This window comes from Mustela lutreola, chromosome 2 (assembly GCF_030435805.1).
Source record: "Mustela lutreola isolate mMusLut2 chromosome 2, mMusLut2.pri, whole genome shotgun sequence".
In the NCBI taxonomy this organism is placed as follows: Eukaryota; Metazoa; Chordata; class Mammalia; order Carnivora; family Mustelidae; genus Mustela; species Mustela lutreola.
Window position 1 is genome coordinate 70,458,858 of NC_081291.1, and position 20,109 is coordinate 70,478,966.

The 20,109-nt window shown below is 37.0% G+C and overlaps 1 protein-coding gene across 3 annotated transcripts in view; it reads right to left on the reverse strand.

Annotated features, from left to right (window-relative positions):
- The window catches only part of PDCD6IP (programmed cell death 6 interacting protein), an 80,852-nt gene that overhangs the window by 3,834 nt on the left and 56,909 nt on the right, over positions 1 to 20,109 (reverse strand). For all 3 annotated transcript variants that reach the window (XM_059162174.1, XM_059162173.1, XM_059162175.1), the window contains exons 13-17: positions 14,741 to 14,989; positions 14,268 to 14,402; positions 12,569 to 12,663; positions 1,979 to 2,102; positions 680 to 870 (exon numbers count right to left, since the gene is read on the reverse strand). In XM_059162174.1, the coding sequence (XP_059018157.1) occupies positions 680 to 870; positions 1,979 to 2,102; positions 12,569 to 12,663; positions 14,268 to 14,402; positions 14,741 to 14,989 (794 nt within the window). The remainder of the gene's footprint in view (positions 1 to 679; positions 871 to 1,978; positions 2,103 to 12,568; positions 12,664 to 14,267; positions 14,403 to 14,740; positions 14,990 to 20,109) is intronic.

The following is a 20,109-nucleotide window of genomic DNA, read 5'->3' on the forward strand; positions in this document are numbered from 1 at the left end:
TAATACTGTAATGGAAATAAGACTAAATATTAAACTATTAACAAACAATAAAAATTAAAACCCTTAATTTTAATGTACCAACCTAAGGACCTTCCTGATTCACAAGACTCAATACTCACTGTAATGCACATAAATTCACTGTTAACAAAGTTTTAATATTTGGAAGACAGAATATACTTACAAAGCAAAGTCTGGAGCACATCTTAAGAGGTAGTCAAATGTCTGGATTTTTAAGATTAAAAAATTATCACAAAGAAAGATGTTCTTTAAGAAAGCACATGCCGTAATTAGAGTCGTGTTCAACAGTCTGTCAGAATGCCAGTATTTCAAAGTACAGGTACATAAGCAAGGCCTTATTAGTCTTGCTAAGTTCAGAAAAGGTGCCTATCTGTTTATCACCAAAATAAAGACGACCAAGGAAACACATTCCACATCTCATACAGAAGAGATTTAAGATGAACCCAGCATGTAAAAACTAAAAACATAAATAAGCCTGGGAAATAGCCATTCAATTGCTCAAATAAGTGCCTGTAAAATTATTTTCGTTTCTGTGTAAGCTGACAATGCAGATTATTCATTCATGACACCTCCATCAGAGAAGGGGTAACCCTGTTTTTAAAAGTCTAACCAGAGCTAGAAACATTAATCAATTCATTCAGATATTCAGTTGCAGCCTTACCCGGGATATCCTGGATAGGTAGGATATGGGGGTCCCTGGGCCTGTGGAGGGGGAGCTGCTGAACCAGGAGTGTGTGACGGAGCTGGCGGGGCGGTCCCTGTCCCCACTGGAGCTGGAGCAGTGGCAGGAGGAGCTCGATTTGCCGGAAGCACAGGAGGTGGAGGCCGGGCTGGGGGTTGGGGCTTAGCAGGCTATAAGAAAAAGTCAACATTGACTACAAAATGTTTTATGTTGCTGTCAAATTACTGTAAGTGAGGGTATATGAGAAACTCTAGAATCCAACCAAATATATTTCTAGTTTCCATTTTTAAATGTTGACTTGTTGCTCTAGAAATGTAACAAGTTGAAGAATAATTCTCCAATTTCAGGAAACTGCACAGCTACTGCTCTGTTCCTAATGCCTAATCATTTCTGTAGCTCATTACTGCTCCCATCAATGGTTAGACTTTTGAGATAGGAGGAAGGAGCAAGTCAGGTACAGTTTATTACTGTAATCTCCTCCTAGCCACATTTTTTATGCAAACATTTTCAAACACTCGAAAACTTAAAAGAACAGTATAATAAATATAGTATTTACCAATTAAATTCAGTAATTATTAACATTTGGTCATGTTTGCTTTATCTATAGTTATATCCATATATTTATCTACCTAAATGTTTGCGGAACCATGTGAAAGGAAGTTGCAAACCTCATGACACCAGCCCTAAAGACTGTCATACAAGTCCTAATATTCTCCTACATAATCAAAATACCATTTCACTCTAAGAAAATGAACAGTTACTTCCTAATGTCATTGAGAATCCACTCCACATTCAAGTTTTCCTATTTATCACCAAAAAAAGCTCTTAAAGGAATTTTTGTAAACCAAGATCCAATCGAGGTTCATGTACTACATGATTATTATGAATCTTTCCTCTTTTAAACCAGAATGTCCCACACCTATTTTTTTTCTTTCCATGACATTCACTTTTAGAAAAGACAAAGTGCCTCAGAATGCCCCAGTTCTGGATTTGTCCAATTATTTCCTAATGGCACAATTTAACTTCTTATTTTGTAACAATGTATTTGCTATAAACTGAGAGGTGGTTCTAAAGACCTGGTAAGATTCAAGTTGAACCTTTTTGGCAAGAATTCATGAGTGATGCTGAATCCCTTATATTGCAAAACATCAAAAGGTTGGTCAATCTGATGAAAACTGGTAACCACCAGATCTTCACAATATAAAGCATGTTTCATCCTTCACAGCAAGCAAGCACTAATGTAAAACTTCCATTTACAAACTGTGGTTGCTTACTGACCGGCATGGTTCTTGGTGCTGGCGTTGGAGGAGCTGGCGCATGTCCCCCAGCTGGGGAAGACTGATACGCAGGTGTAGGAATTGACGGAGCACTAGGTTCCCTGGCAATGCTTTGTTGCAAGTCCCTTATTAAAGACAGAAGTGTTAGGAATTAACACAATTTTAAAAAACAACATATATAAAATACCAGATCCTTTTTTTTCATAGTTTTTTTAAATTTAAACTCAATTAATTAACATATAGTGTATTACTACCATCAGGGGAAGAGTTCAGTGATTCATCAACCTTATATAACACCAAGTGCTCATTGTATCATGTGCCCTCCTTAATGCCCATCACCCATTATCCCATCCTCCCAAATACCTCTCCCCATCAGTAACCCTCAATTTGTTTCCTATGATTAAGAGTCTCTTCTTTGGGGAGGGTATGTGCTATGGTGAGTGCTATGAAATGTGTAAGCCTGATGATTCACAGACATGTACCACTGGAGCAAATAACAGATTACATGTTAATTTAAAAAAAAAAAAAAAAAGAGTCCCTTGTGGTTTGTTTCCCTCTCTGATTTCATCTTGTTTTATTTTTCCCTCTTTTCCCCTATGCTCCTCTGTCTTGTTTCTTCAATTCCATGTATGAGTGAGATCGTATGATATATGACAATTGTCTTTCTGATTGATTTATTTCACTCTGCATAATACCCTCTTAGTTACATCCACGCCATTGCAAACACCAACATTTCAATTTTGATGGCTGAGTAGTAGTCCATTGTAGACAGATACCACATCTTTATCCATTCATCTGTTGATGGACATCTAGGTTCTCTCCATAGTTTGGCTATGGTGGACATTGCTGCTGGGGTGCAGGTGCCCCTTCAGGTCACTACATTTGTACCTTTGGGGTAAGGGTCATAAGGTGCTCTATTTACAACTTTTTGAGGAACCTCCTTATTGTTTTCCAGACTGGCTGTACGAGTCTGCATTCTCACATGCATCCTCACCAACATCTGTTATTTCCTGATTGTTAATTTTAGACATGACTGGTGTGAGATGAATACCAGATCTTTTAAAATTTTTTCTTCTCTTCATATAGGAAACAGAAAATAGACTCAAAACAATGATGGTATTTTAAAATATACTTCATTTCTGTTCTTGACTAGAACGAACTCAAATATTTTTTCCTACTATTTAAAAAAATAAAATTAGTTCTTTTTCTATTTCTGAAGACTAGGAAAAGATCAGAGATTAGTTATAGCTAGAGTAAGGAACATGTCAAACTTGGCAGGCAGTCCTAAAAGACTGCCCACTCACTATTAAGAAGTCACCCCTAGATGGAAACTCCTAATATACTGGCCTATCTAAAAGTTATCAGAATACCACAACTGTACACAGTCAGCCAGGTGTTTCATACTAGTGTTTTAGGAAACAAAAGAACAAGTGAGAAATCTAACCTATTCAAACCATTATGCAAATTTCTTGGTGAAAATTTTCTGAAGATATTCAAAGAAATGCAGCACTGAGATATTTTATGTTAAAAGATAACCCTAACATCTATAACTAAGGTAAATGCATGACAGACTGTTAAAAGGACTATTAAAATAGAGTATTAAATTTTAGGAAAATAATTTAAAGTTCCCTCCAACAGTAAACTGAAATCCATCCCAAAATCTCACTAACCAAAACCCTAAGGTAAAATGCACTCTATGAAACACATGGTATTGACCAATTCTATCTGAACTGAGTCATATACACAAAAAAGTAAATATGGCAAGCCCCAACATGTTCGCAACAGCACCTGATGTCCTGACGTAACAATTAACTGCAACTCCCAAAGTCCCCACCAGACCACACTTTCACCACTACCAAAACAGGGTCCCAGTTAGAAGATAAATTAGTAAATCTCTATATAAAGAAAGCTAATACACACTCATCAAGAAACCAAAACTACAGAGCAGCTGGGTGGCCCAGTCGGTTAAGCATCTGCATTCGGGGCTCAGGTCATGATCCCAAGGTCCTGGGATCCAGCCCAGCATCAGGCTCTCCATTCAGTGGCAAATCTGTTTCTCCCACTAACCCTCCCTCTCCCTCTGTGATCTCTCTCTCGCTCGCTTGCTCAAATAAATAAAATCTTTAAAGGGCACCTGGGTGGCTCAGTGGGTTAAGCCTCTGCCTTCAGCTCAGGTCATGATCTCAGGGTCCTGGGATCGAGTCCCGCATCAGGCTCTCTGCTCATCGGAGAGCCTGCTTCCCCCTGCTTCCTCTGCCTGCCTCTCTGACTACTTGTGATTTCTCTCTCTGTGTGTCAAATAAATAAATAAAATCTTTTAAAAAAAAAAGGGGGGGAGGCAAAAATAATTCTTTAACATTTGTAAGTTTGTAATAACTGCTCACAACATAAATTAGAAGTTTTTAATCAATATTAAAATTCAAAAAGTTCTGATTTTTTAAATATTTGTGTGTATATTTCATATATACAAATATGTTTAATCATATTTAATATCTAATACTTCCATTATAATGGTTTATATAATTATAATTGATGAGATACTTGAGTATATTACAAATGCAATATCTAACATATGTGATTATATTATAAAGCCTTAACATAATACTTTTCTTTATCTTTGATAAACTCCAGAGATAGCTGCAATAAATAATATACTTACAGGACAACGGAGAATTTCCTAGCCACTTAGTAATAATTATATAACTCAGAGCTATTAAATCATGAGACGAATAACATAAAAAAGCAAAAACATATGAAATAAAACCCCACCAGTATTTCACTGCCAAAACCATCATTACTGACATTAGTTTCAAATCACTAGTGAAAAGAAGGTAAAGTTTAGAGAAAAATATTTATTCTTTTTGCACACTGAATATAAAGAAGACATATTAGTCATGAGGAAAATGAAAATTAAAACCACAATGAAATAACACTACACATCTACCAAAACAGCCAACTCTCATTCACAGCTGGAAGAAATATAAATTAGTACAACCACTTTGGAAAACCGAAAGCTTCAACTAAAGCTCCATATACATACACCTTCTCACCTAGCAATTTCACTATTAGATATATATCCAACAGTACTGCATGTATTTGCTCACCAAAAGCAGGACCCAGAACTAGCCCATATGACTATTAAACACCTGAAATGGGGCTAGTGTGAACTGAGATGTGCTGTAAGTGGAAATTACACACCAAATCGCTAAGACTTACTCCGAAAAAAGTAGTATGTCGTACATATATTTATGATTATGTTTAAATTATAATATTTTGGATATACCAGCCTAAACAAAATATATTTGGGGGGGGATTTTGTGAGGGTTTTTTTAAAGATTTTATTTATTTATTTGACAGAGAGGGGGGGGGGCACCTGAGCAGGGGGAGTAGCAGAGGGAAAGGGAGACGGAGAGGGAGAAGCAGGCTCTCTGCCAAGCAGGGAGCCCAATGCATGGCTTGATCCTGGAACCCCTGGATCGTGACCTGAGCTGAAGGCAAACGCTTAACCAACTGAGCTACCCAACAAAATACATTTTTGAAAATTTAAATTATAAAATGTGGCTACTGGAAATTTTAAACTGCATACATGGCTGCATAGTACTTTCACCATACAGACAAAGCTTTATTTCACTAGCCCTGGACATTTGGTTTGCTTCTATTCTTTTACTGCTACAGCAAAACTGGGGAATCAGATTTTAGAACATTCATCCTCACACTCATCATAATATAGTAGCTAAAACTATATACTATTCCAACACCCAACAGAATATGTATGTAACTTATAGCACATTTACACAATGAAATGCACCCAAATATGAAAATTAAATATCTACAACTATACACGACTATACGGATGAGTCTCACAAATGCAATGCTGCCTATAAACCAGATACCAAAGAGTGCATGTGACTCCAGATACACAGTGCAAAACAGGAGAAACTAGTCCATACTCTCACAGTAAGGATAATGGCTGCTCTGGGAAAATGGTTAACTGAGTAGATGTGTGGATGAGGCTTCTGTGGCTGACAATGTCCTGTGAACTGACCCAAGTGTTCAGTGCATGACTACACTGTTTGTGAAGAGTCAGTAAGATATGCACTTATGCATACTTTCTCAAAAGATTTTATTTAGGGGCGCCTGGGTGGCTCAGTGGATTAAAGCCTCTCCCTTCGGCTCAGGTCATGATCCCAGGTCCTGGGATGGAGCCCCACATGTTCTCTGCTCAGCAGGGAGCCTGCTTTTCCCCCTCTCTCTCTGCCTGCCTCTCTGCCTGCTTGTGATCTCTCTGTCAAATAAATAAATAAAATCTTTAAAAAAAAAAAGATTTTATTTATCTATTTGGGAGATAAATAAAATAAAATAAATTTTATTTATCTATTTGAGCAGCAGAGGAAGAGAGAGATGCAGATGCCCTGCTGAGCAGGGAGCTGACCTGGGGCCTCGATCCCAAGACCCTGGGATCACAACCTGAGCTGAAGGCAGGCACTCAACCCACTGAGCAACCCAAGCGCCCCTTATATATACTTCTGTTGTGTTTTTATTTTATAATCAATAAATATGTTTGAAGGAATTTAGACCCCTGGTATTAAAAGTGATTTTAACAAAATAAACCCTCAGATTTTTAAAAGCTAATGTTATGTCTATTTGGCCTACCTTTTTTTTTTTTTTTAAGACTTTATTTATTTATTTGACAGAGAGAGACAAAGCAAAAGAGAGAACACAAGCAGGGGGAGTAGGAGAGGGAGAAGCAGAATTCCCGCCTAGGACAGAGCCCAATGCGGGGCTCGATCCCAGAATCCTGGGATCATGACCTGAGCCAAAGGCAGATGCTTAACCACTGAGCCACCCAGGCGCCCTGGCCTACTTTTCCATCCTTCATTTACCTTTCAATCATCAAGCTAAAATCACCTGACAAGTTGATGAGTGTTTCAGAACTGATTTTGTTCATAGTATATAGAGATACACATGCAAATAGTAACAAGCCTAATTTTCAAGCTAGATATTTGAAATATGAAATATCTGAAAACAAGAATATCCCCAAATGTCTTGCTAAGCCATGAACCTGTATTATACTACACAATTCTGAAGAGAGTTATGCTAGCCTGTTTTACCCTAAAGATTTAAGTGGAAAAACAGTACACACAACTAGAAAGTAAATTATCACAGGCAACAAAAGGATTTCAACTAGGAGTTGGCAAAATTTTTTGCATAAAGAGCCAGACAGCAAATATTTTAGGCTTTGCAGGATATAAGGTCTCTGTCACAAACACTCAAGACTGCTATAGTCAGGGCAAATCCAGTCATAGCTAGTATGTACAAAAAGAACACAGCTGTGTTCCAGTAAAACTTGACTGTATAAGCAGCAAGCTTGACTTAACCTGGGCACTGTAGTCTGCCAACCTCCAATTTAAACTTAGAAACCCTTTTTTGGGGGGCACCTGGGTGGCTCAGTTGGTAGGGTGGCTGCCTTCAGCTCAGGTCATGATTCCCGGGTCCTAGGATCCAGCCCCACCGCAGGCTCTCTGATTGGCAGGAAGCCTGCTTCTCCCTCTCCCTCTGCCTGCTGCTCCTCCCATTTGTGCTCTATCAAATAAGTAAATAAAATTTTTAAAAAGAAAGAAAGAAAAAAGAAACCTTTTTTGGCTCTCATTTGGTCCTGAGATACAGAATTTAAGGGTCCTGTACAGTCATCTCAGTGGCAGCTGCTTGCTTAGGTGAAGGAAAGGAAAGAGGGGCAAAAGGTCCTGCTCCAAGCCCCTCACCCCGCTTGCATCTGAGCCAGATTAATCTTTATCTGTTTTACAAACCAGGCTTCTCTGTAACACTAAGTTTGAGCAAAGGGTTCTGCAGCTTTAAAAAAAAAAAAAAAAAAAAAAAAAGGTGGGCAGTAGGGAATGACTCTGAAAATTCAGCTGTACAGTCTGAAAAATAAAAATCAGACTACTTGCATGTGGCTATAAAAACATACGAAGACCCATTAATTATTTAATTTCACATAACTTTCTGAAAACGTAATGTGTTCACTTGCTTCAAAAACCAAAAAGTGAGTGAAAGATCCCTATCTGCAAGTTCCCGCTCCACCACTCACACCCCCAGATACACTATTCTTATGAACCTGTCCAGCATTACCTGACATATAAACCAATTCAAATGTATTTTATTTTCTCTTTTTAACACTAAAAGCATACTTTACACTGTTCTGTATCTTTCTTCTTTACCATGACTATCTTCAAAATCTCTCCATACTGGGTGGGGTTATGGACATTGGGGAGGGTATGTGCTTTGGTGAGTGCTGTGAAGTGTGTAAACCTGGCGATTCACAGACCTGTACCCCTGGGGATATAAATATATGTTTATAAAAAATAGAAAATTTTAAAAAAAAAAAATCTCTCCATACCAATAAATAGAAAAACAAGAAAAAAGAAAAAGACTGTATAGATATAGCTTTATTTATTTCACCAGCCCTAGATATTTGTTTCTTTTACTGCTACAAGCAATTCAGAAATGAATTGGTTAATGTCATTTCTAGCATATGCTAACACATACCAGAATAAATCATCAAAACCAGACTAACTGGATTAAAAGATGTACGGATTTATAATCCAGACCTTTAGAGCAAAACTGCCCCACACAAGATGCACCAGCATGCATTCACAGCCACAGATGAGACCTGTTCTCCCACATGTGCCAACAAAGCATGTTTTCAAAATCCAGATTTTTGCCAACCTGAGAAATGTTACTTCAGAATAGTTTTAATTTGTATTTACATTTATTGAATGAGGATGGGTTTCCAGTTTATTTATCTACTTTTTAGGTAAGTTCTAGGCCAAGTGGGGCTTGAACTCACAACCCCAAAATCAAAAGTTGCGTGCTCTACTGACTGAGCAAGCAAGGTGCCCCAGACAGGTATTTTTTCATAAATGCTTAGGAACCACTTATATTTCCTCATCTGCCAAATTTCTGTTTACAGCCTTTGCCAACTTTTCCATTGGGTTTTTCTTCTCCTCGGTAATATCTGAGTTCTTCATAAACCAGTTCTTCATAAACCAGTCAAGTATTTTCCCCTAGTTTATTACATAAAGACTCAGCTTATGTTATGATGAATTTTTCCTTTTTAAGAAATGGCTTCTAGATTTTAAGTCAGAGTAAGAAAGACTTGTCCCATTTCAGCTTTATAAAGGAATTCTCTCATAAACATTCTATTTTGTCCTACACATTTCAAGTTTGATCCACTTGGAATTTATTCTGGTATAAAAATAACTTTTATTTTCTAAACAGCAAGGCAATTGTCTCTAACATCTTCTGATTAGCTAGGATCTTTTTTACACTAAATTCACAATGTATCAGAGTCTATTTGTATTTTCTATTTGGTCTTTGGTCTGTCTAATCATGTACCAGTACCACTGTGTTTTAATTAGACACAATGTTATATATTTTAATATCTCATTGAATAAGTTTCCCGTACTGTTCTTTTTACACTATTTTCCTGGCTAATAATTTGACAGTTTTTCTAGCTAAGTTTTAGGATCAACTTACCTAGTTTTAAGTGAAAATCTGTTTATTTTAAATCAATAAATTATGTTGAATGTGTAAGAACTGACATCTTTATGAAGTTGAGTCATCCTACCCAAAAACATGACACATCTTTCAAATTCAAGCCCTCCCCTGTGCCCTTGACCAGTGTTTCAAAGTTTTCTATACATAGGTCTCATAGACAACAAATTAATTCCTATGTATTTTATGGTTTTTGTTGCTATTACAAGTGGGGGTCTTTTCTTCCATTGTATCTCCTATATTTATTTATACGAAAGCTACTGTTTTCTATAAATTATATTTATAATCCATTGTCTTCAGTAATAATTCTATTATTTGCAGAGTTTTGGGGTTCTCGTGGATTTTTAAGCTGTATTATCATAAAGTTGTATAGTGAAGATTTTAACTTCTCTTTTTCAATTTATCTATTTCGAATTTTACTCTTTTGTCTAATTACGCTGGCTCATACTGCCAGTATGGTATTAAATAATAGAGTTGATAGTGGACATTTTGTCCTTTCTTTTAGAAGGAATGTTTACATTGTTTCTCCATGAACCATGATGCTGAGTTTTGCGCAGATATAAAAAGACTGGTACACACACACACACAGTGTTAAGGAAGTATCTACCTACTCCTATTCTACTGAATACCGGAAGACTTTTTTTTAATTTAAATTAGCCAACGTATTAGTTTTTGATAAAATGTTCAATAATTCATGAGTTGCACACAACACCCAGTGCTCATCACATCACATCACATCACATCACGTGCCCTCCTAAATCCCCAACACCCAGCTACCCCATCCCCCCACCCACCTCCCTATTTGCAATCCTCAGTTTGCTTCCCAGAATCAAGATTCTCTCATGGTTTGTTTCCCTCTCTAATTTCTTCCCATTCAGTTTTCCCTCCCTTCCACTATGACCGACTCTCTGCACTATTTCTTACAGTCCACATATGAGTGAAACCATGTGATAATTGTCTTTATCTGACTGACTTATTTCACTTAGCATAATGCCCTCCAGTTCCATCCATGTCAATGTAAATGTTGGGTATTTATCTTTTCTGACAACTGTGTAATATTCCATTGTATATATGAACCACATGAGACTTACTTTCTCAATTGTTTTTTCCTCACCTATAAAAACAATCTTCTTTCCCTTACATGTAAAAAAAATACTGAACCAATCATTGCATTACTGGAATAACCACCCTATCCCGGCTTGTTCATGGTTCTTTTTCTAACCATACTGGTATCAATGGTTAAGTATTTTATTCAGGACTTTTGCAACCATATTCATAAGTGAAACTCATCTGAAGTCTGGTTTGTCTTATTCTTTGTCAGATTTTCTTATCAATAATTTGGAGGGGTTTTTTTTAGTCTCTAAAGCCATGTTAAAAGTTCATTAATTTGCTTTTCAAATGTTTAGTAGAAGGGGTGCCTAGGTGGCTCAGTCGGTTAAGCATTTGCTTTTAACTCAGGTCATGATGCCAGGCTCCTGGGATCGAGTCCCACATCCGCATTCCTGCTCTGTGGCAAGCCTGCCCTATGTCTCTCTCTGTCTCTCATGGATAATTAAAAGGAAAAAAAAAAATTTTTTTAAAGGGTTTAGCAGAAAAAACTCTAAAAACAACACTGCCAAGAGAGAGGTGGAAGGGGATAGCTCTTTGACAGTATCTCCAACAACTTCGATGAAAAACAGTTTAAATGTGAACAGACGGGTGAATAAGGGTGGGGCTGGTTGAAGGGTTCAACAAAGACTCATGAATATAATAGTCTCTGAGTTCTTTACATTCATGACTATCCTGAAGGACAGTTTGACTGGATATAAAATCCTTGGCTCATATTTGCTTTCCTTGAGTTCCAGTAGCAATCACTCTACTCTCTCCTAGCACACAGTGCTTTTAGCCTCAACTTTTTCACCTTTTTATAAATGGACTTGACTTTTTTGCCCAATTGCCTAAAGGACTCCGCCATTATCTTGTAAGGCTAAAAATTTATACGTGGTGTTGACAGTTCTTGTTCATTTTTCCTGACCGTCAGATAAACCTTTCTGATAAGCTTTCACTTATTTTAGGAAAATGCTCTTCAGTAATACTGTTAAGTATTTGTTCTATTCAGGGTTTTGGTTTTTCTTCTTTCAGCAGAATTCAATTTTGCAAATTTGGATCTTCTTTGACCATCTTCTCTTTAGTCCTTTTTAATTCTTTTTTTACTTTGGTTTCATTTTCTTTGATTTCCTCTTTTCTACTCTGTGCTCCTGTTGTCTTCTTCATGGTCTATTCCCCTTTTCACTCCTTCCCATTTCATCTGGTTTCGGTGACAGTTTTGTTGTTCTCTCTTCTACTTGTTTCCTAAATCCTGGCACCTCACATTTTATCATGTCCTGTCTTTTCACCATCTTCCTTGAGCTCTAGCATTTCTGTGTGCGGCATTCCTCAGGGTGATTGCCTCCTAACCCTCTTCTCTTTTTTTCTTAACTCATAATGAAATGTTCATTCAGAATTTTCATCTGCTCTGTAACAATATGATTCTGGGGAATATTCTCCATCTATTAGATTTTATTAAATTTTGTTCATTTTTCACCATTTTTAATAAGCACTGTATCTTGTACCAATGCTGTGTCAACTCTACAGGTCACTCACCATGGAATAAGTCCTATGCTATGGCCTACCTTTCTCAGCTGCCTCCCTCTGAAGGGTCATAGCTGATGTTTTCTAAGCTATTCACCCGGTCTTCCCCATATTCTGTACCTCTAGTTTTACATGAGGAACCTGTCTGCCATTTCAAGGTACACTACTTATGTTTATTATTAGCATTTCTGATATCTGCCACCCTGAACTATTGTTTTAGCATTTCTATGACATCACTGTGCTTCCAGCACCGGCATTTCTGCTCCTTTTCATCTTTAATCTCAGATCACACAGCTTGCTTGTTATTTTGTAAATGTCCAGGAGGAAAGGGAGGAAATTGCTATTTCATACTGCCAAGTTCACCCCAAAGTCTCCACATACAACTTTTCAAAAGAAAAATACAATTCAATACACAAAATAAACTTACTTTAAGAGTTCATCTCGTTCTGTCTTCCGCGCAAACACTATATCACTGCATTTATTCTGGAATCTGACCAAGATTTCAGTCAGTTCATTGTAAAACTGTAAGCAAAAGAGAAATACAAGTAATAAACTAGAGTGATTTCTTTTTAATCTATAGAGGAACATAATCTAAAGTTCATTAATCATGATTAAAGTTAAAGAACTAAAATAATCTTCCTAAGATAGTCATACCCCTGAGGTTCAACAACTTAATATTGAATATGACCTAACTAAAAAAAATAAAAATTAAAAAATCACTTTTAGAGAACATTTGTCATCAAAAATTAAATGGAACAAGTTGTAAGTTCCACGATGGTCACTATATTCCCAATTCCTAGAGAAAAGTCAATTACTTAATAAATCTATGATAAAAATATGAGACCTAATTAAATGGAAGGATTAATTTGTATATTCACTTCAGAAATATAGGTATCACTTCAGAAACCCTTAGAAGTATTTCCAAAGGCTCTCTGAAGAGTTTTCTCAGTTATCTATTTCAACAAAGCATTTTAAACCAAATAAACTGGTGTCTTACTCTTCTATTTTCAAGGCTGTATAGTATTTCTACCCCCTGTTCACAGGGTTTTACATTATATCCACTGTATTTGTATCAAGATAACTGTACTCAGTGATCATTATGGAGTTAAAAAACCACAAGGTATGATGTACCTAAAAAAATTAAAAATCACTTGCTCTCTCAAAAGCAAAGTCAATGGTAAAAATAAATATAATCACTTCCCTAAGCTATTTAAAGGCAAAGCAAAAAAGTACTTAACATACTTAGTAAGCACCCTAAGACTCAGGCAGATCACAAGTCTATCATCATCCATCAGCACCATCAGCACAGAATATAAAAGCCATACCCCCCTCCTCCCTTCCCCACCACAGATCAACCTCACTTCAACTATTCCTGTTCCCTCATAATTCACTCAAAATAATCAACTTTCGGCGCACCTGGTTGGTTCAGTCAGTTAAGCCTCCTACTCCTGATTTCGGCTCAGGTCATGATCTCAAGGCTGTGAGAATGACCCCCATGTTAGGCTCCATGGTTAGCACCAAGTCTGCTTGTCCCTCTCCCACCCCCCTTCTACTTCTCCCCACTGCTCACTTTGAAAAAGTTCTCTTTTCCCTCTCTCTCAAATATATAAAATCTTTCCAAAAAAATTTTTTTAATTAGTCAATTTTCTTTCTTTTCTTTCTCCTCAGAACGTTATCATTAGCCTTTGACATCTCTGTGCTAATTCTTTTGCCTGAAATTCCTACACCCTTTTTGCCTGATGGAATTTACAATTCATTCTTCAACATTCCCATGAAATATTGCCACCTTTAAGCTTTCTCTTGCTCACAATAAACCTCTCAGAGACGAAAGTCATTAGAGCTAGGATTTCAAGAATAATGTGGCACAACTGGAAACACAATTTACTTCTCAAACCATATTTTTTTTTAAAAGGAAAACAAAAGTCTTTTATTCTTATAAAAGGACTGATTCAAAAATCAGTTTTAAATGACATAATCCCACAATTTTAGAAATCAAACGTCTCCATTTTACAGAATAGTATCTAAGAAAATATAGAACTAGAAAGCACCTAAAACATACAGTTATTGTATGCTCAAACCATATTTTTACATCTGTGCTGGTGAACTATTATTTTTGTACATCATACCTTCGTGCCCTCCTTCAAATTGGCTACAAGTTCAACAAAGTTGTCATATGCAGTAGCTAAATTCTTCAAAACTTCTTCTCTTAAGTTAGCTTCATTATTAGATTGCTTCATTTTTGAAAACTCCTGGTGTGAGACCTTGTTAAAGGAAAGATTTATTGACCAAATTAATATAGCTCATAACATTTTTATTGTTACTTTGCCAACTACATATGAAAATCGTATATGACTGCATGCCAGAATTACTATAAATTTACCAAATATGCTATTTCTTCTGTGATAACACAGTACTTTAAATCTTTCCTTAAAGTAAAAATCCCACAAATTCAGTGGGTATCAAACACAATCAACAATGACTGCAGATTTCTATTAACATGCATCACTCGCAAAAAAAAAAAATCCTAAACAGATATAGATTTAGTCCAGGTTTATCCTATTTTCTTTACATAAATCTTACTAAAGCATATAAACTTTACCTGAATATTTTTAAGAAGTTCTTCCTGTTTCTTTAGAGATTCTTGGACTTTAGCCGTAAGACCTCCATAGATTCGATCCAGTTCAGTGACAGAAAGAGCTTCTTCATTTATGACACCATCTTGAGCCAAAGCAGTCAAAAATTTGCTTGTCATATCGAAGTTCACTGATTTCAGGTCATTCTCCAGCCCCTCTCTTTCCTTCTTTACTTCATCAAGATTTGTCAATAAGGATTTTAATACATTTACAACCTAAACAATTAAAACAAAATAAAACCCCTTTGTTTAATTGCCAAAAAAACCCAGAAGCCAATTTCCAGAAGGGAATTATATACAAAGGTTCACTCAGAGTTGGATGATTTCTCAAAGAGCCAAGCATCAACTGTACATCAAGTTTACTTAGAGACAGACATTGTACCTTTAGTGGACTCAGCTTGTAACAGGAGGCAGCAATAATTGTAACAGCACCAAGCACAACGATTTATTGAACATTTACTATGTCCCAGGAACTGTCCTAAACATTTCACAAATATAATTTAACATAATCCTTCCAAAATTCCATTGGGTACATATTTATTACTTCTATTCCACAGTTGCAGAAACTGAGTCTCAGAAAAATTAAGTAAGCTGCCTAAGGTTACACACTAAGGAGTAGAGGTAAAATTTGAGACCTAAGTCTGCCTAACTCCAAAATCAATCTCTTAACCACTCAATACTATATACCATGTCCCTGTCATGGCTGCAAGGCAGAGGAAGGTGTGTTTCTGCCAAGTAAGGAGATACCCTATTTGCTGACAAAGAGAGACTGAGAGACATACAGACAGACATGTAGATACAGATACAGATATATAAATATGGACAGAGCATCTTAAAGAGAGCCAGAGATGCAGATAAAAAGCTATAAACCATGTGTTTATTTTACATACTGAGAGAGAGAGAGGAGAGGGCTCTTGTACATCTGTTCATATCATTAAAAGTTTTCCATGAGAGATGGGGGGCAGCAGGGAGGCATCTACGTGGCTCAAACAGTTAAGCATTGGCCTTCAGGTCAGATCATGATTCCAGTGTCTGAAATCAAGCCCTCTCAGCAGGAGTCTGCTTCTCCCTCTCCCTCTGCCCTTGCCCCTGCTTATGAGCTCTCTAATAAGTAAATAAAATCTTTTAAAAAGGGGGGGGGGGACACCTGGTGACTCAGATGATAAGCATCTGCCTTCCTGAAATTTGTTTAGCTATAAGAAAAATGCCACCTTTTAACTTTCTCCCAGTTATGTCCAAAAAAACTAGAAAGAAAAAAATTAAAAATAGTCAATTAAAAGAAAACTGGGGGAGAAACAGGAATATGCAGAACTGGTTTTAAAAAAAAAAACTAGGGGTACCTGGGTGGCTCAATGGGTTAAAGCCTCTGCCTTCAGCTCAGGCCATGATCCCAGGGTCCTGGGATCGAGCCCCACATCAAGCTCTCTGCTCAGCAGGGAGCCTGCTTCCCCACCTCTCTCTGCCTGCCCATCTGCCTGCTTGTGATCTCTCTGTCAAATAAATAAGTTTAAAAAAAAAAAACTAGTCTACTAAACAAAGCTGAAAGTCAAGTACACTGTAACACTATTATCTATAGAGAAAGAGACTGGGTGCTTCTTCCACAGTACAGCAAATAAGAGCCTCTCATCAAATATTGCAGTGACAGTATCCCAAATTAGCTAATAAATAATAAGAGAAGACAGACACAGTTCACATGAATAAAACCTCCTCTTCACTGAGGAACACCACACAGGGCAGCAGAGTAACGTGGGAAGAGAACCCCAGCAGAATCTGCAGAATCAAAAGTTCTAATACCACTTCCACTATGTAGAAAAGCTAACTCCCTAACTTTTATGGTAGTCAGGGGTTTTAAAATCAGTGATAAAAAGGACCAAGTATGTATTTAGCAAGTCCTATTCTATTCCAAAATGCTATGATTCTAAGTCTCTGGGGGAAAAAATGGCATTTGAAGCAACCAATTTATAAATGAACTTTTAGACCACAGTACCAAGTGTCCTTATATGACAAGCATCCTCTTTTTTTATTTTTTTTCAAACTGTCATATATACTAGTTTAGCCATATTTTAGATTGTATAATACCAGCCTTATTTTAAAAGTGACTACAGAAGAAAATGAATTAAACTGCTTGCACAAATGAATGACCAGAATAGTAAGAAAAGTAAACCACTACCTACATTTTCTTTCTTTCAACATCAATACATTTTCTTATTCACTCATTAAGTTTGAAGCTTAATTTGTCATCAAGTTAAAGTATATCAATAGTTAGAATCCCTCTGCATCCCCATGTTCACTACCGCATTATTTACAAAAACAGCTAAGATATGGAAACCTAAATGTCCATCAATGGATAAATGAATAAAGATAATGTAGTGATATACACACATATGCATAGACACACACACAGAGTCTATATTGAGCTATTAAAAAGAATGAAGTCTTGCCATTTGCAACATGAATGCACCTTGAGGGCATTATGCTAAACGAAGTAAGTCAGACAGAGAAAGACAAATACCACATGAACTCATTTACATGTGGAATTTACAGAAAACCAAACTCACAGATATAGAGAACAGAGAGACTACTGCCTGAGGTGGGGTATGGGGGTGGGTGAAAGAGATTAAGGTAATCCAAAGGTACAAACTTCCATTAATTAAATACATTAAGTCATGAGGCTATAACGTACAGCATGGCAATTATACTTAATAATACTATATTGTGGAGCACCTGAGTGGCTCAGTTGGTTAACCATCTGCCTCCAGCTCAGATCACGATCCCAGGGTCCTGGGATCAAGCCCCGCCATCAGGCTCTCTGCTCTGCACGGAGCCTGCTTCCCCCTCCCTCTCTGCCTGCCTCTCTGCCTACTTGTGATTTCTGCCTGTCAAATAAATAAAATCTTTAAAAATAAATATACATACATATATACATTAAGTTATGAGGCTATAACGTACAGCATGGCGATTATATTTAATAATACTATATTGTGGGATACCTGGGTAGCTCAGTCGGTTAAGCATCTGCCTCTGGCTCAGGTCGTGATCCCAGGGTCCTGGGATCAAGCTCCATGTCAGGCTCCCTGACCAGCAAGGAGTCTGCTTTTGCCTTCCCTCTTCCCGCTCCCCCTACCCCACCTTGTGCTCCACTTTCTGTCAAATAAATGAAATCCTCTAAAAGAAAATAATAATAATAATAATAATAATAATAGGGGAGCCTAGGTGGCTCAGTCATTAAGCATCTGCCTTCAGCTCAGGTCCTGATCCCAGGCTCCTAGGGTCAAGCCTTGCATCAGGCTCCCTGCTCAGCGGAAAACTTGTGTTCCCTCTCTCACTATCAAATAAATAAATAATCTTAAAAATAGTAATAATACGCTGCATTCTTAAAAGTTCTCACCACAAGAAAACAAATTCTGTAACTATGTGTGATAACTGATATTAACTAGATTTACTGTGATCATTTTACAATATATAAAAATACTGAATCATGTTGTACACCTGAAACTAACATAATGTTGTATGTCAATTATACTTCAAATAAAAAAATTCAAAAATTTATTTCAATGTTTTAAAAACAGCTCCAATTACCTCTCAACTGCAATTAATTGAATCCCCTTATTAATAAGTTAGGCTGTCAGTAGTTATCACTGCATCAACACTTTTTGAATCCTTACATGTTGGGTACTGCTCTAGGTTCTAAAATACAATTATTAACAAAAGCAGAATTGGTTCATGTGGGGACAGGGGAAGGGAGGAGGAAATTAAACACACACAAAAAAACAGAGCAGTATAGTAGACAAAGACAAAGAAAGGCAAAGGGTGACATCTGGGGCTTTAATGAAAAAACTCACGGTAGCCATGGAAAGGGAAGAAAGACCCCAATAGAAGGAAAGCAAATGTTAAAGTCCTAAGGCAGGAACAAGCTTCCCATGTTCAAAGGCAAAAGACCAAAAAAAAAGGCCTAGCTAGTATGACTTTAACACAGTAAAAAAAAGATAAAAGGGAGAGAGATGAGGTCAAACAGAAAGGCAGGAATGAGATCACCTCAGCTGTCTATACTTTACCTTTAAGACGAAGAGCTACAAACTTTTCTTATAAAGAACCAAACAGAAGGGGAAAGGAAAGAAACTATTTTTGGCTTTGTAAGCCATAGTCTCTGTTGCAACTATCTCTCCCTTTCTAGTGTGAAAGCAGCCACGGATGAAATGTGAAGGAGTATAACTATGCTCCAACAGAAGTTTATTCATGGATACTAAAATCTGAATTTCATGTAACATTCACATGTCATAAAACATTATTCTTTTGACTTTTTTCAACCATTTAAAAATGTAAAGGCATTCCTGGCTCACAGGCCACACGAAAACAGGAGGCAGGCTGGATTTAGCCCGCAGACCATCGTGTGCCAGCCCCATTAGATGAAAAAGCTCTCTGTAGCATCTAACAGCACCATACATACTTAGGCGCAGAACAAATACTCTCAATGAGATTTTCAGCTTTACTTTTCAGTCCCTGCCATTTTATTTTCAGAAAAGGCAGACATGAGAATATCTCAACAACAGAACAGTGGGAACTTGATCACACTTGCTCTACACTAAAGCAAACCTAGAGTTTTGCACCCCTCTCTGTTAGTAACCATGGTGCCATAATTCCTGGCATACAATAGGCCTTCAACAAATTTGTGGTGAACAAACCTCAACACCCTTCTAGACACTTCCTGTTATGAAAAACAGAGAGTAAAAGTAGCATTTGCAGTTCACCTACTAGATGACTTTGTGTGAACCAGGGAAAAAAAAGGCCTACAAAGCTTTGGACAGTGCTAGTTTATGCACTATCTCTGAGGAGATGGACACTTTTTTCCCCCAAAGGGACCCCTTCATCACCCAAGACAGATGCAATACTACAAGTATAAATGGATATCACTTTTGTACCAAAAAATAAGATGCCCCTTCCTCTGGGTAGACTCAGCCCTACACCAGGGCCAAGGCTTGGCTGGCCAAGTGTAGACTAGATTCCATCCCCTGCTGATCAGACGTGCACAGTCACAAGCAATGGTCCTAAGTATTTAAAAAGGGATCTTTAAATACAAATTACCCATAATTTGTCATTTTTGCAACATTTTTCAGAGTATCTCAAGATGTAAAAACAGATGCCCAAAGAGACTAAAGATTAAAAAGTAGAGTAGTAAGTCATTTCACAATTTAAATTTAAAAAAAGAAAAAAAGAGCCCTATCATTAAGACTGGACTTCTTAATAAAACATGTATGTCCTTTGTGTTCACTTTAATAATCAGAATTCAAATGACTATGCTTTTATCATAAAAACTCTGGCTAAAATGTGTCATCAAC